Source organism: Leuresthes tenuis, unplaced genomic scaffold (genome assembly GCF_036924035.1).
Source record: "Leuresthes tenuis unplaced genomic scaffold, fLeuTen1.0.hap1 SCAF_14, whole genome shotgun sequence".
Taxonomy (NCBI): domain Eukaryota; kingdom Metazoa; phylum Chordata; class Actinopteri; order Atheriniformes; family Atherinopsidae; genus Leuresthes; species Leuresthes tenuis.
This window is the reverse complement of record NW_027325368.1, coordinates 5,763,739-5,777,644: the sequence shown is the minus strand read 5'-3', so window position 1 is coordinate 5,777,644 and position 13,906 is coordinate 5,763,739. Positions and strand designations below refer to the sequence as shown.

General features: G+C 40.5%; 1 protein-coding gene across 1 annotated transcript in view; it reads left to right on the top strand.

Moving 5' to 3' along the window:
* The first annotated feature begins 828 nt into the window (after nucleotides 1-828).
* LOC140268899 (contactin-associated protein-like 4) overlaps nucleotides 829-13,906 on the top strand; it is a 133,793-nt gene continuing 120,715 nt past the window's right edge. The window contains exon 1 of the mRNA XM_072363893.1: nucleotides 829-998. Coding sequence (XP_072219994.1) covers nucleotides 914-998 — 85 coding nt within the window. The 5' untranslated portion in view covers nucleotides 829-913. The remainder of the gene's footprint in view (nucleotides 999-13,906) is intronic.

The window sequence follows — 13,906 nt, the reverse complement described above, 5'->3', positions numbered from 1 at the left end:
ACTGATTTTCAGTCCACTTCTTGTGTCATTTGGCACAGCTCAGCCTTTTCTCCCTGTTTCCCTTCCTTAAGAACGGCTTCTTGACAGCCACCCTTCCATGGAGACCATTTCTGATGAGGCTTGGGCCAACAGTAGATGGATCAGCTGAAGGTCCAGATGCATCTCTCAGGTCCTGTCAGGTCACAGCTGGATTTTTTCCTCTTTCTTAAGGACATCACTTTCAGATCCTGTTCATCTGCTGTAGATAGTTTTTTAGGCCTGACACTTCTTCTTTTGTCCTCCACTTGTCCAGTTTCCTCAAATGTTTTAAGGACACACTGCACACCATGCTGAGATATGCCAAGTTTTCAGCTAAAAGCTCTTTGGGAATCACCTTGTTGCTGCAGAAATCCTATTTTCTGTCTATCAAACTGTGTTTTCCTTAGCATTTCTTGTGGATAAAATTAAAGAAATGGTAAAATATCAATCGACTCATTGTACTTTGTTTTTATTTCCGGTTTATATAGCTTCCTAACTTTTTGGGAAGCTCTTTTAGCTGATGCTGTTTGTCTATAAAAGATGCAAGCAGAGGAAAATATTATACTAAGTATTGCTGCTGTGTGGGTGCGCAGGTCGTTGTCCGATCAGCCATCCTGAAATGTCTTTCTTTCCTCTGGTAACTGAAGGACTCAGTCTTCAACAGCACAGCGACCCTTTAGCTGTTTTTATGAGACACTAATGAAGTTGATCTTTGAGAGGAGGAGGCGGCGGCGGCTCACTGACGCTGGGGAGCAGCGAAAGCGTACCAGTCTCTCCCTCCTCTCCTCCCACATTTGGGTTTGAGGAGATCTCTCTCAGAGCTGGAGAGGAGAGGTCGGCCGTCTCCCTCCGCCAGCAGCCGCCGGGCTTCTCTGCAGTATCCCGCCGTTTCACCATGGATCTGCGGACTGAAGGAGTCTTTGGGATTATCGCTCGGGTCGCCCTGCTCGTCTCCTGCTTGAGCGGGACAACCGCAGAAGGTGAGTCGGCTGTGCGCTTTTTACTTTTCACGGTGGAGACGAACAGAGTCCGGGCAGCCCAGACCCGGAGATGAAGCTCTGTACCACGGGTCCCTTTCATTGCCATCAAATACGCTCATGTATAAAATTAAATAAAATACAGGATTTTAGTTCATAGTTTTTAATGGAGTTGTTTCCAATGCGTCTTGGTTGCACATCCGACCATGTAAATGAGAAAGAAGGAGTTGAAGTGGTTTTAATGAACATTGTCTTACACCTGGATGCCCTAAGATGCTAAATTTCATTCACAGTGTAATGACACTGTTGCCTTATTCTTCTCTGTCCCTGGGACGTATTTTCATGTTATCACAGCTATTGTGAGCATAACTCACAGTTGTAATTCAGGGCAATAAAGATCTCAGCTGCGCAGACTGAAATAAGCTTAATATATCCACTGCTAGAGTGGTTCATCCACTGGGCAGAAAACAAGGTTATCTGTTGGCTTTCTGGTTAATTTGGTGCTCAGACCAGCGTGATGAGCATCCTGGGACTGAGCCACTGGCTGCCAAAATAACAGTGTGAAGGTGTGTGTGAGATGATTAAAGATTGGAGCAGGTTGGAGAAGGAGGGTTGTGACTGAGAGGTTTGAGTCTGAGGAGGAGAATGTCAGACTTTGTGCTTTAAATGCCACATAATTGTGTTTGACTCAAACATCAGACAGGTATGAGGGTGTGAAGCAGGGTGGGCATGTGAGACGAGGCTTTTCTGTTCATCCTCCTGACTGAGAGGAGGAGAAAGAATCTGTGGAGGGAGCTGGACAAAGGAAACGGGGAGATGACGTATGTCTGCATGTCTTCAAAAGAGATGAAAAAAGTCCTTTATACTGTCTTATCATCTAATGTTTAAGCTATTCTTCCATTGCTGCTTTCTCTGTGGTTAAAGAGAAAAATGATGTGCGGGACCGTCTGATTTTCTCTTTTCTTCCTCATCTCTCTTCTTATCTATTTATATTGCTCTGTCTGGTCTTCCCCTCACTTTGTCCTGCACAGTCAATTGCCTCCTGAATCTTACACTCAATAATCAGAAATTACGCTGCTCACCCAAACCACCCTAAAGCCTTCAGTCTGTTATCTGAAATTCTAGTCGAGATCTCAAAGTTTACAAAGATATCTTTCTGATCTACGGATATCAAGTGCTTCTTTTAAACACAAAAATGTGCCCTCTTAAAGCAACACTGGAGAAGTTTGTGAACCTTAAAGCTACGTGGTTCTGACGGTGCACATTCCTGGGCCTGAACCTGCCCTGTGGAGCACCCAGAAGCTGGGATACCACAGTTCACAACTATTCCAGGATTTGCTTTAGAGTCACGTGAAATTTGTGTGGGCTTTTAATGTCGTCTTTGAGGCGACTTTGACATGCCAACAAATTACATTTGGAGGGCTGACGCTGAGATTGGATTTGATTTATTTTATTTTATTTTATTTTATTTTATTTTATTTTATTTTATTTTATTTTATTTTATTTTATTTTATTTTATTTTATTTTATTTTATTTTATTTTGTTACATCCCACAACTAAAGCGGGAGCCCAAGAGCAAAATATCTGCCATATTCTCTGGTGTTACTTTAAGGAAGAATGTGTGCACCTCACACTTCAGAGCCTGCCCACAATTGTCTCTCTTGAGCTGGAAAAGCTCATAAGGCAACACATAATGTACCATAAAACAAAACAGCAGACAGGTCATTATATTTCTTTCTCCCCTTTTTCGAGGTGTGAGCTCAAGAGCTCTTCTTTGCTCTTTTAGTCTTTTTCCTCCTCTGCCAGGATCCTTTGCTCTGAACTTAAAGAGCTGATAGCAGCTTTGGTTTTGTTCATACTTCCACAGCTGAGACACATTCACTGTCCCCCATTAATGTGACGAGCATCTCGATAGGTAATGAAAACAGCAAAGAAGCAGAGTTTCATCATCACGTCCAACAGTGATTTTGATGAAAATCACTAATTAAACAGAGTCCACAACCACTAAAAGCTAAAGAAGAGAGTATAAATCACTACTATATGTACGCATGTGATCTCCCACTCGAGCTCCTTCAATATTCTCTTAAAGCACTTTTTCTATCGAATAAACAAGGTGTTTGTTACATCTGAAGCATTTATGATAAGACTGCAAAAGATAGACGAATGCGTTGTGTTTTAATTAAAGTGATTTAAATGGTGCTCCTAAAAAATTTAATTTGGAAGCAGTGATGCTACAAGTGAGATTAGTCTTGGATTTCCATCTTGAAACCACTTTAATCTGCTTCAGTTTGCTCTGGAGCCGGACGATTAGACTCCGGAGAAAGTGCTCTGAGTCCAGATTTGCTCTGTTCCAGAGTGATGGATGCATCGGGGTAAGAAGAGTGGACGAGGTGCAGCACCCACCATGCTCAGTACCTGCTGTTCAACCCTGTGGGGACAACATTATGGTCTGGGGTTGCTTCTGTTGATCAGGTGCAGGTTCAACCATGTTATGGGCCCAAAAAATGAGGTCAGCTGACTGCGTCATTCATTTCAAAGTCCAGACCCGAACTGAGAATGTTTAGGATGTTGCATCAGCCTATTGAATGTGTGGGGTGGCCCACCAAAATACTGGTATCCATGATGGGTTTTTTTAGCCAGACAGTGTATTTTGTCGTAAGATAACTTAAGGTTGTGACAAAATCTCGACGTGCGCCTTTATACAGCTGAGACCCGTTCACTGTCCCCCATTAATGTGACGATAATAATTAATAAAAACAGCAAAGAAGCAGTTTCATTGTCATGTCCAACGGTTATTTTAATGAAAATCACTAATTAAATGGAATAGAAATCACTCAGAATGACAGAGATGTACATTTGTATGTGATCTTCAATATTTTTATTTTTCCAGGCTCATAATATTCCTCCAGTATCACTAAAGAAGACATATTATGCCCTTTCTTTCACAAGCTGACTTAATTTCCTTAAGTTTTTATGACGGGACTGTCATGTTATGGTCAAATTACCAGTACAACAGCTCCCTGATAAACCATAAATATACAGCTCTTTTTATAGCAACTTGTTTTATGGTTTGGAGACACTTGGAACAAACACGAGTGAACAAAATAATATTATGACAAGAACATTTGCTTCACATCTTTTTCTGAGCTTAGGGTTGTAATTCAGTAGAAGAAGTAGTTGTCGCAACTCGGGATGCACCAATCCGCTTTTCTTCACCTCCGATACCAATACCGATATCTGAGGTTTAATATCGTCCGATACCGAACCGATACAGAAAAACACTCGTAATTATGGGAACAAACGGTAAGTTTCATTGTGTGGAAAAGACTGGGATCATTATTTTGTGCAAGGCAACATCAGACTTAACTTAAACATTTCTTTCCTATTTTTTTAAAACAAATAAACAGATATAAATGTACTGAATTACTTATTTGTTTAATAATTGTGCAGCAGTAAAACAATCTTAACCATAAAAATATAACTTGTAACTGGTTCAATCAGTGCTATTAGGGAGTCAAAAACCAATGTAAAACAAAATATTAAACCATAAAGGAGCTGAAACAATAGCTTCACTGGCTCGGTTTCAAAATAAATAGCAATCAGCTCTTTATATAGTTTAGTGCAAATGGGAATTAAACATCCATTACAAAAGCATCTGAACAAAACAATAGCTTCTCCAGCTTGGTAAAAAAAACAAAAAACAGAAAATAATCAGAGGTCGTCCCAACTTAACAAGTTTTTTAGAAGGGGCAGAAGGTCCTTGAATGACTGCCAATGCTGGACAGGACCAGAGCGAAAAAATAAATAAAGAAATAAAGAAAAAAATCGGCGATAAGGATCGGCCCATTGTCACGATACTCAGTCTCGATTTTTATTTGCTATCGGTACCGATATCCAATCCAAATATTGGATCGGAGCATCTCTAGTTGTATCCAGAGAATAAACCCTGAGGAGGAAGGAAGGAATTTCCAGAATTACTTGAATCCTATCTGAGTTTATTGTTTTCCGACTGAGATTTCAAACAGCTGGTAAGTGACATCATTTTTTAAAAAGTGTTTCCACTCCCTTAACTGGCATCAAGACTTCTTTGAAGCATTTAAATATCACCTCAAGTGAACTAGTGAGCTTTTTGTTGTCTTATCAGTTGAAGTTAAGTCCATTTTTAGAGTTTCCATCCATGTTTTCTGAGTCACATCTTCTAAAAACAGCCACGGAAACCTGCCTCGTGTTTCAGTTCCATCTTATTGGAAGAAGATTTACTTTTTTTTACCTTTTGTTTACATGATTCCCATCATTTCAAATCTCCCTTTGCTTTGATACATATTTTAAATGCAGATTTTCTAACTTTAAAACAAATAAGAGAGTTATATTTGACTTTACTCGAGGCATCGTTATAACCAAGGAGCTCAAAGCAGTGAAATCTCTTTTAGTTTCAGTTCTATGACTCTCTCACAGCCTGTTTTCTCTATAACTGGACAATAGATTAAAGGCAGAACAAAACTGTGCTCCTCATCCTCCTCTTCTCTGTTTTTTTTTACCTTGAATAAAACATTTGCAGCTTCAGCAAAACATCACACTTTCTGGGGGGTTTTTTCACCTGAAGGACAAAACTGAAATATTTCTTTGTCCTTTGGGTATTTTTCTTTTTTCTTACTGTTTCTGATTCTTTGCTCACCCTCCATCCCCTTAAATCTGTGATATATTCAGAGAATATAAACCCAGCAGAGCTCTTAGATCCAAGGACTCGGGTCAGCTGGTCCAGTCCAGAGTCCAGACTAAACCTGGAGAAGCAGCATTTAGCTGCTATGCTGCAAACAAGTGGAACAAACTGCCAGAGGAGATGAAACTGACATGTTTAAATCCAGGTTAAAAACATTTATTTTCTCATGTGCATTTATGCATGAAATCTGCAGGATATATTTTAACTTATCGAGACTGTTGCTTGTTTTTATTCATTTTAATTCATTTTAATTCATTTTAATTATTTTATTTATTTATATTTCTATTATTTTACACATTTTTAATGATTTTTCTGCTCCCTGCTGCAATGCTTTTATTTAATCTAAAGCACTTTGAATTGTTTTGTACATGAAATGTGCTGCAAATCAATTTGACTTTGACTTTTTCTTTGTTTCTATTTTTCTTCCTCTTGTTTCCTGCCAGTATCTTTCATCTCCTCTTTCCTTACCAACACTTTTGTCTCTGTTTCCTCTTTCTCTTCACGACACTAAACTTCTCTCTTGTACCTGAGTCAGAGAGATGCTGCTGTGTTTTTCATCCGTTCATTTCAGTTTAGCCATTTTCCTCAGCTTTTTCCTTCAGTTCCCTCCGGTCTGGTCATCAGCTCCACTCACTTCACCTGTGCCCACCTTTTCCTCAGCTGTACCTTGTCACTAATCACTCTCCCCACAGCATTTAATCTCCAGGGTTCCTTCACTCCTTGTCAAATCCCCGGTCGTTGCACCCATGGTTTCCGCCGTATGTACAGTTATTTCTTAGGTTTTAGTCTTCATGGTATTCCAGCCTGGCTGGGATTTTCAGTTCTAATTCAAAATAAACCTGAGTTTTACGTTGCATTTTACGTTGCATCCTGGCTGCTGCTCCATGTCTGCACCTGGGTCCTCCACCCTCGCCTCCGCCACCCCAAACTGTGACAAGTTCTTCCTTTTAATGTCTTCCTTCTGCTCTTGTCTGCTCCAGTTTGTTATTTTCTGCCTTCTTCTTGACTGCATGACCTCATCTTTCTCTGTATGTATTCTCTTTGCTGCTAGTTACTTCCTGTTTCCACTCTGGTTGTATTCAGTAAATGCTGATGCAGTTTGGGAATAATTGAAGCATAAACATCAAGAGGTGGTCAAATCAAGAATTCTTTCACTAATTATTACAAAATTGTTCTAAGTTGATGAATTGAGGGCATTTTATATCCTTACGGTCAAACACGTCATTGTTATATCATGATGTTCCATGAAAGAGCAAATGTGACTCTCATACTGGGTTGGATGCAACAGGGCTTCAGACTGAACACTGAGGTGTCAGAGTGACTAAATACCTCTCACTAGATCTTTTGAATCCAAGCTTCACATAAGACGAAGACCTCAGCGGGTGATGTCCATTTGAAAGACTTGCCTTAGCATGGCTAACGCAGTGTCTGTACCATTTGTTTAAAGAAAAGAGCAGACTTGCACGCTGCTCTCAGTGTGACCTGACATTTGTCAGAATATTATCCTGCTCACTCAACCACACATTTGTAATATGTAACAGCAGCATGATGCTTAAACTTTGTGGGGACAGATGCTCTCCTGCAACACTTCGAGGGCAGGAATGAACTCAGTGAGGAGGCTTAAATTACAATAAAATTCTATGTACTCACAAAGAGAAGCCATTAACTACGTTCATGGGAAAGAATAATTATAAACCCTTTCATGCACGAATTATGAAAGCCTCTGTCAGGATTTGTTTTTATTTATCTTTAGGCATGAAAAGAACAAATTATTATTTTTTTATACCAATTATTTAAGGAGTTACTGAAATGTCACACAGAATGGACATTCTGCATCTGAGGAGCAGAAACAGAAAACATGATGCTTCAATGTCCACTTTAGTGGCCTATGTGCAACATTTATTATGATAAAAAAAACATTTATTATGATAAAAAAACATTTATTATGATAAAAAAAAACATTAAGATAACATAAAAATCCTAAAGTGCACCTCAACTTCCATGAGGCCACACAAGTATGCCACCAAACAAGCTTTGGGAAACATTTATATAGTTAATTACATCAGGAGACTCCTGATTTTTTTTTTGTGTATAATTGACTAAAAGCGACTTGATTCATCGCCAGTATTCACAGACAGAAAACGTTTCACTCATCACTGATTTATAAATGGAAAAACAAGCTTTTAACAGCTCAGGAAACAAGGCTGAAATTAAATTTCTGTCCAGTTATTAACAGTAGTTAATCATCACATCCAATCTTGCCGGTCGGTTTTGAAACGTGTCCTGAAACAGTCTGGTTACATCATCGTTTCTGTCAGTTTTCTTTGCTTTTGTTTTGTGTTTTTTCTTGTTTTTTCCCTCAGCCTCTCTTTCTCTCTCTGTTAGTATTCGCCTCTTACTGTGCTCATCTTGCCAGGCGTGACCCAGCAGCACACTCATCATGCACGGACCATAAACCACAGCAGCATAATAAGCTAAGACTGCAGGGATACCAGCTGCAGGTTTCAGAGCGAGCCTCACGTCTGCTTCCACCACGGAGAGTTTTCCCTGTTCATTACGGACATGCTGCTAAGTGACAACAAAGAAATACATATTTTAACAACGTATGGCACTCTGATGACTTGTTAGCCAGAGCAGTGAGCTGGTGTGTTACTGGAGTTGACTTAATTAGATTCAAAGAAGTCATTGAGTGAATCAGCTATCAGTTGTGAAGTCACTGTGCGTTTAATCGCCTTCCAGTATACCAGCATCACCGTGACCGGGGGTTCAGCGGCTCAGAAACCTGCAGCCACATGACTAAAACCTGCACTGAAACGAGCCTTTAAACTGCCAGAAAGTATAATTTGCTGTTTTGTCCCTTCAGCTGTAGGTTAGTGTCTGGTTTAAGTGGATCTCTCTGAGGGAACTCACAGAACGATGCCTTAAAGGGGAACTCTGTTTTTTTTTTTTTTAAACCTAGACCTTATTTCTGGCATAAAATACGTTTATCGACTCACCGAGAACAATTTGGCAAAAGTCGGCGTCCTTCGGAAGCTATTTAGCAAACTCGCGATCGGCGTATATCCATATAACGGAGTGAACGGGGCAGGGATGATGCAGCCTCTAAATTAGGCATTATCTGTCTTTATTTCACCAATACTTGAATGAATGAACAGGCACTCTACTGGGACCACTTCATCCACACGCCCCCCTGCAGCACAGTTTATTTACTCCGGTAAGAACGTCCATCTTACTCAAAGTCGTCGTTCACATTGTCAAAATCTGATAAATATCCTGCCACGTTGCACAAAACTATCAGCAGCTAACTCTGTGTGAAGTTAGCCGACTGTCACAGAGCACGGAGTAAATAAACTGTGCTGCAGGGGGGCGTGTGGATGAAGTGGTCCCAGTAGAGTGCCTGTGTAGAAATCCCTCCGTTAGCTCTCCTATAGCCGCAAGTAGCCACATAACAGCAGCTATGAGCTAACAGAGCTATAGCACACGTTCATTCATCCATTCTTCTTAAAGTATTGGTGAAATAAAGACAGATAATGCCTTATTTAGAGGCTGCAGCGTCTAAGCCCCGTTCACTCCGTTATATGGATCTCGAGGAATCTAAATAGCTTCTGAAGGACGCCGACTTTCAACAAACTGTTCTCGGTGAGGAGATGAACGTATTTCATGCCAGAAATAAGGTCTAGATTTAAAAATACCGGAGTTCCCCTTTAAAGCTTTAAAGAACAATCAGCTAACCTTGTAGTGGTTTCAGCACTTTTCTTCACATCAATCCGTTAATTTGCGTGAAAACAGGAACTATAAGTTGTAAAAAGAAGCCGAGAAGTTGAACATGAACACAGTAACAGGGTTTGACTGAAAAACCTGCTCAGGTGGAGCAGTGATTTGATCATGAATTATTAGGCTGGTGGATCAATCAGGCTTCTTCTGTCCTTGAGCAAGACACTGACTGCACCATGAATAATTCGTGTGAAAGTGCACACATTAAGACTAAACAACTGAATGTCTCCACTTTGACATGAGTGCAAAATCATTCTGGCAAATATTTACGTGCTGCAGAATGTGGGAAATTGTTAAAGAAGCATTATATCGATACCGAGTTTCTTCAGGCTAAATTCATGATAATTATGTATCTTTTACTGACCAAAACATTGTCTTCTAAGCAACATATTTACATGTTTATGCTCAAAACAGACAGAACATTAAATATGTTCTCAAACTAGTAACATTTTTATGCTGTGAACACGTAGAAATCCCTCCTGTAGGAAGAGACCTTGAGCTAAAAGAAAGGTGTATAGAGACGGATATACGGACTCCCTCTTCACTCAGCTGTTAAACAGTACTGAACCTCAAAATGATTTCTCATGAAAGGTGTGTTTAAATGATGCAAAACGAAGCAATGCAGCTGCAGAGGTGCATTGAATAACAATAATATCATTAGAGGTTTTTTGTCTTTCTTCCTCACCTTGGCCGTTTCTCCTCTTTCTTTCCTGGGTGTCTGCTGTGTCTCATACTATTGATTTGTTGCCCTACGACTTGTTTTGTTCAGATTTATTGTATATTCTCTGGCTGAGCAGCACTCTGTTAAAAATTCCGTATTAACTGCTGGATTTAATTAGCTTTGCTGTAATGTTGGGTATTTTTCTCTGCTACAGTCACAAATCTAACTTGTAATTTAGTGATTAGATCAGTTTTTACCCCTTTGATTCCAAACATGCCAGCTTTGCTGTTGTTGTTGTGTAGCTGTCGGTTGTTCTCTTTCATTAATACTGACTTAACTCATAAAACTTTAAAATTTTTATATATTCTACATAGGGCTGGATGATAAGGGAAAAAAATCATATCACGATATTGTTTTTATATAAGTCTATATCGATATATATCGGGTCCATAACATTTAGCATCCACTCGAACCCTTTATTTTCCACTGTGCTTATTGATAGCCACTTTTACAACACAGTAAGCTGCTAAATTTGTAATATCACGGTGTCTCTTAGATTGTTTTTGTCATACGGCGCTGGATAAAGCAGACTCTGTGGTCTTCTGTTGCTGCTGCACAGGCGTTGTTATTGGGGGAAGATTAGCACTTGTTCCGGGCTGTGTTTCTGAAAGTTAGCATTCTCTGTGCTCAAACGGGTGGCGCTGCTTCAGGTGATGAAACAGGTTTGTGGTATTTCCTGTCTTTGTCGGACCATGTGTTCGACATCATTTGCAGTGCAAACTACTCTGTGTCGTGTCGGACTTCAAAAAACCAAAATACCTCCACACCACCAAACTTTTCGGCTCCTTCTTATCAACAATGTCATCCTTTAGCCTTGGACTCGTTTCCTTTTTTTATACGGCTGCAGCAGCACAAACACGCCACGGCTAGCTGTTAGCATGGCTCTATTCCAGCCACCTGATTGGTTCAGCACGGCGCAACTCTCGTTGTCATTGGCTATTCGTCTGTTAAAAGATGGACGAATGCAATCTATCGAAAAGTATATCGACCATGTTTCATATCTTTATCGAGGAAAAGTTATTCCTCGATAGTTATTGTTTTATCGCTCAGCCCTGACAGCTGTATATTGTTATAAATAAAAGATCAACAGCCCTGTGCTGTATGTTTGTGAACCCTCTTGTTTCTAACCCCACACATACATTTAATGTAATGTTTAAAAGTTTCAGTGCTGTAGATCTTCAAATTGTTGTAAAGTTTTTAATGAGGCCATCTCCTCTGTGATGAATGTGGCTGTGTGTAATTGCTGATTACAAGATGTTGCTGTGGAAAGCAGGTCTGCCTGTGTGATAGTGGGGTGCTGCTGCTAATCTTCGTCAGAAACTGTGATTGTGGATGTTTTCCCCTCTTACTTGTGGATTTGCTTGGATGCACAGCACTCCAGCTGTGATGCAGTTCTGTTCGATCCCCTGAAATAGCTTCACATCACGCTGGAAGCTTTTTAAAAGTGGAGAGTTTTGTCAAGCCAACTGTACAATTTGCTGTAAAATGACATGCTTCTGTGGTGTCTTCTAACCCCCGCAGTTCATCTCTCTGCATTATCTTCGATGGGATTGATATGTGGTGTTCTGACACTTTGGGCCAGATGCACAAACACAAAAATCATGGCTATGCCTTCCCCACACACAAAGGAGAAATGAGCAGTGAAATTGTGTGTGCTGCACAAATTCTTCACACGTGTGCACATGCTTTTAGAGCCATGTAACCCTGACAATTTCTTTTTCCACTGATTTTCTATTCAAAGCTCCTGTTTCATTGTGAGTGCTGTTACTACCTGCAGCCTTGAGATACAGTCATCTACAAGGATGCTCTGGTGGTTTTTATGATGGATGGTGGTCAGCAAACCTGTTCCATCTGCTCATCTCTTCTGATCACCAGCCCAGCACTCGACCGTAGGACCCAACAGGCAGGCTATGCTCTCACCCGTTGCAGATGAAGCAGAAGTTGCTGTTCCTCCTGCTGCATCTTTTTACCTCTGTAGGGTTCTTTGTTCTGAATTGCGGGGCTAATCATTCCTGTTACTCTGCATGGCACAGTTGTGTCCTCACTCCTTTCAGGAGTCGGAGGTTGTAGAAGACACTGGGAGATATGCTGTCACTGCTAGTTCTTGATGTTGGTTTGGTGTCTGGGAGTCTTCAAGCAGGGATGAGAGCAGGTGGATGGTGCAGTTACTCACACATTTAAGTCAATAACACAACAACACTATTTCAAAACACTTTAGTGGCTTCCCGGTTGGGTTTAGACAGTAACATTACTTGGTTAGGGTTAGACGTCAAATCTACTTTAAGGCAGGAGTGTGACCTCCTAAAAACACCAATGTCACCAATGTCAAACTTGTGTTTCCCTGTTCCAACAGGTATCCTTTGAATGGCGTTATGGTGTTTTTCCCCCCTCTTTTCCCTCTTTTCTGTCTTCTCAAACCCCAGCTGGTCGAGGTAGATGGCCACCCTTCCTGAGTCTGGTTCTGCCAGAGGTTTCTTCCTGTTAAAGGGGAGTCGTTCCTTTCCACAGTCGCCTCAGGCTCAGGACGGGAGATTGGACTGAAGACAAGTTTTGGTGCAATCTGTTGGTTTCCTTAGCTAGGATATTAATTTTTGAATTGGCTCTATATGAATTAATTGGATTATGATTACAATGAATTGAATTCCAATTGGCTTGAATTGGACTATATTATTTAAGTGCCTTGAGATGACAATTGTTGTAATTTGGCACTATATAAATAAAATTGAATCGAATTGAATTGGGTACCATTTTGCTGGTTGCCATGGTGACGTTTCAACACAGCATGTTGCAGCACTTCCTCACCTCTTCGTTGGGTTTAGGCGGTGGCATAACTACGTGGTCGGGGTTAAACGTCATGGATAGGACTCATTTATATTTCTTCTGTCTCTGTTTAGGCAACACAGATGCTGATTTGCTATCACACCCGCTAGAGATTGCATGTTTTTTTAACAGGTCGTTATTGCCTGCATGAAGAATCAATCCATGGTTGCTCTTTTTGAGGAAAACAGTCACAGGAAATCTGCAGAGCAGAGAGAGAAGATACTTTGGTCTGTGCATTGGGTTTAGATGCAGTACGGTAAATCCACGGGTTTAAAAGTGGTTTATTTATCACTTCTTTTCTTCCCCTTGTCAGGAAAACCTGAAAAGGGTTCAGATTGGACTCATAAAGAGGAGTTTCCTCCCTGAAAGGAAGAATAATGAGATGAGAGGAAATAAAACTTGAAGGGTCAGTGCAGCTGTAAACTCAAAAGCACAACCTGATGGGTAAAGAGAGAAAAACAAGAAAAGGTTTATAATTGGAGTAAAGGTGATTTCCAGCTCCTACGTTATTATGAATGTCGACAGATTTCACAGTGAAGGTGCAAAAGAAAAAGAAAAGGAAAGGAAGGACGGTGTGATGAAGCAGCAAAGCTCTTATTGTGTATCGCCCTCATTTGATCGGGGTTATATTGCTCCAAAATGAGGCAAAATGGTGGACGAATCAACACCCATTAGCGTGATGACCTCAGGTAAAGGATGGATTTTGATGGAGTAACAAAAACTGCAAATGGACAAACAAGTAGAACTTCAGATGCCCCAGTGAGTCAAATTAAAACCAAACGCCTCGTCGCTGTGTTGGAAAAGCTTTTGGGCCCAGAGGAGTAACGACCCAAAACAAATACAAAAAAAAAGACTCCCTAAAAGCAATAAGTTGCC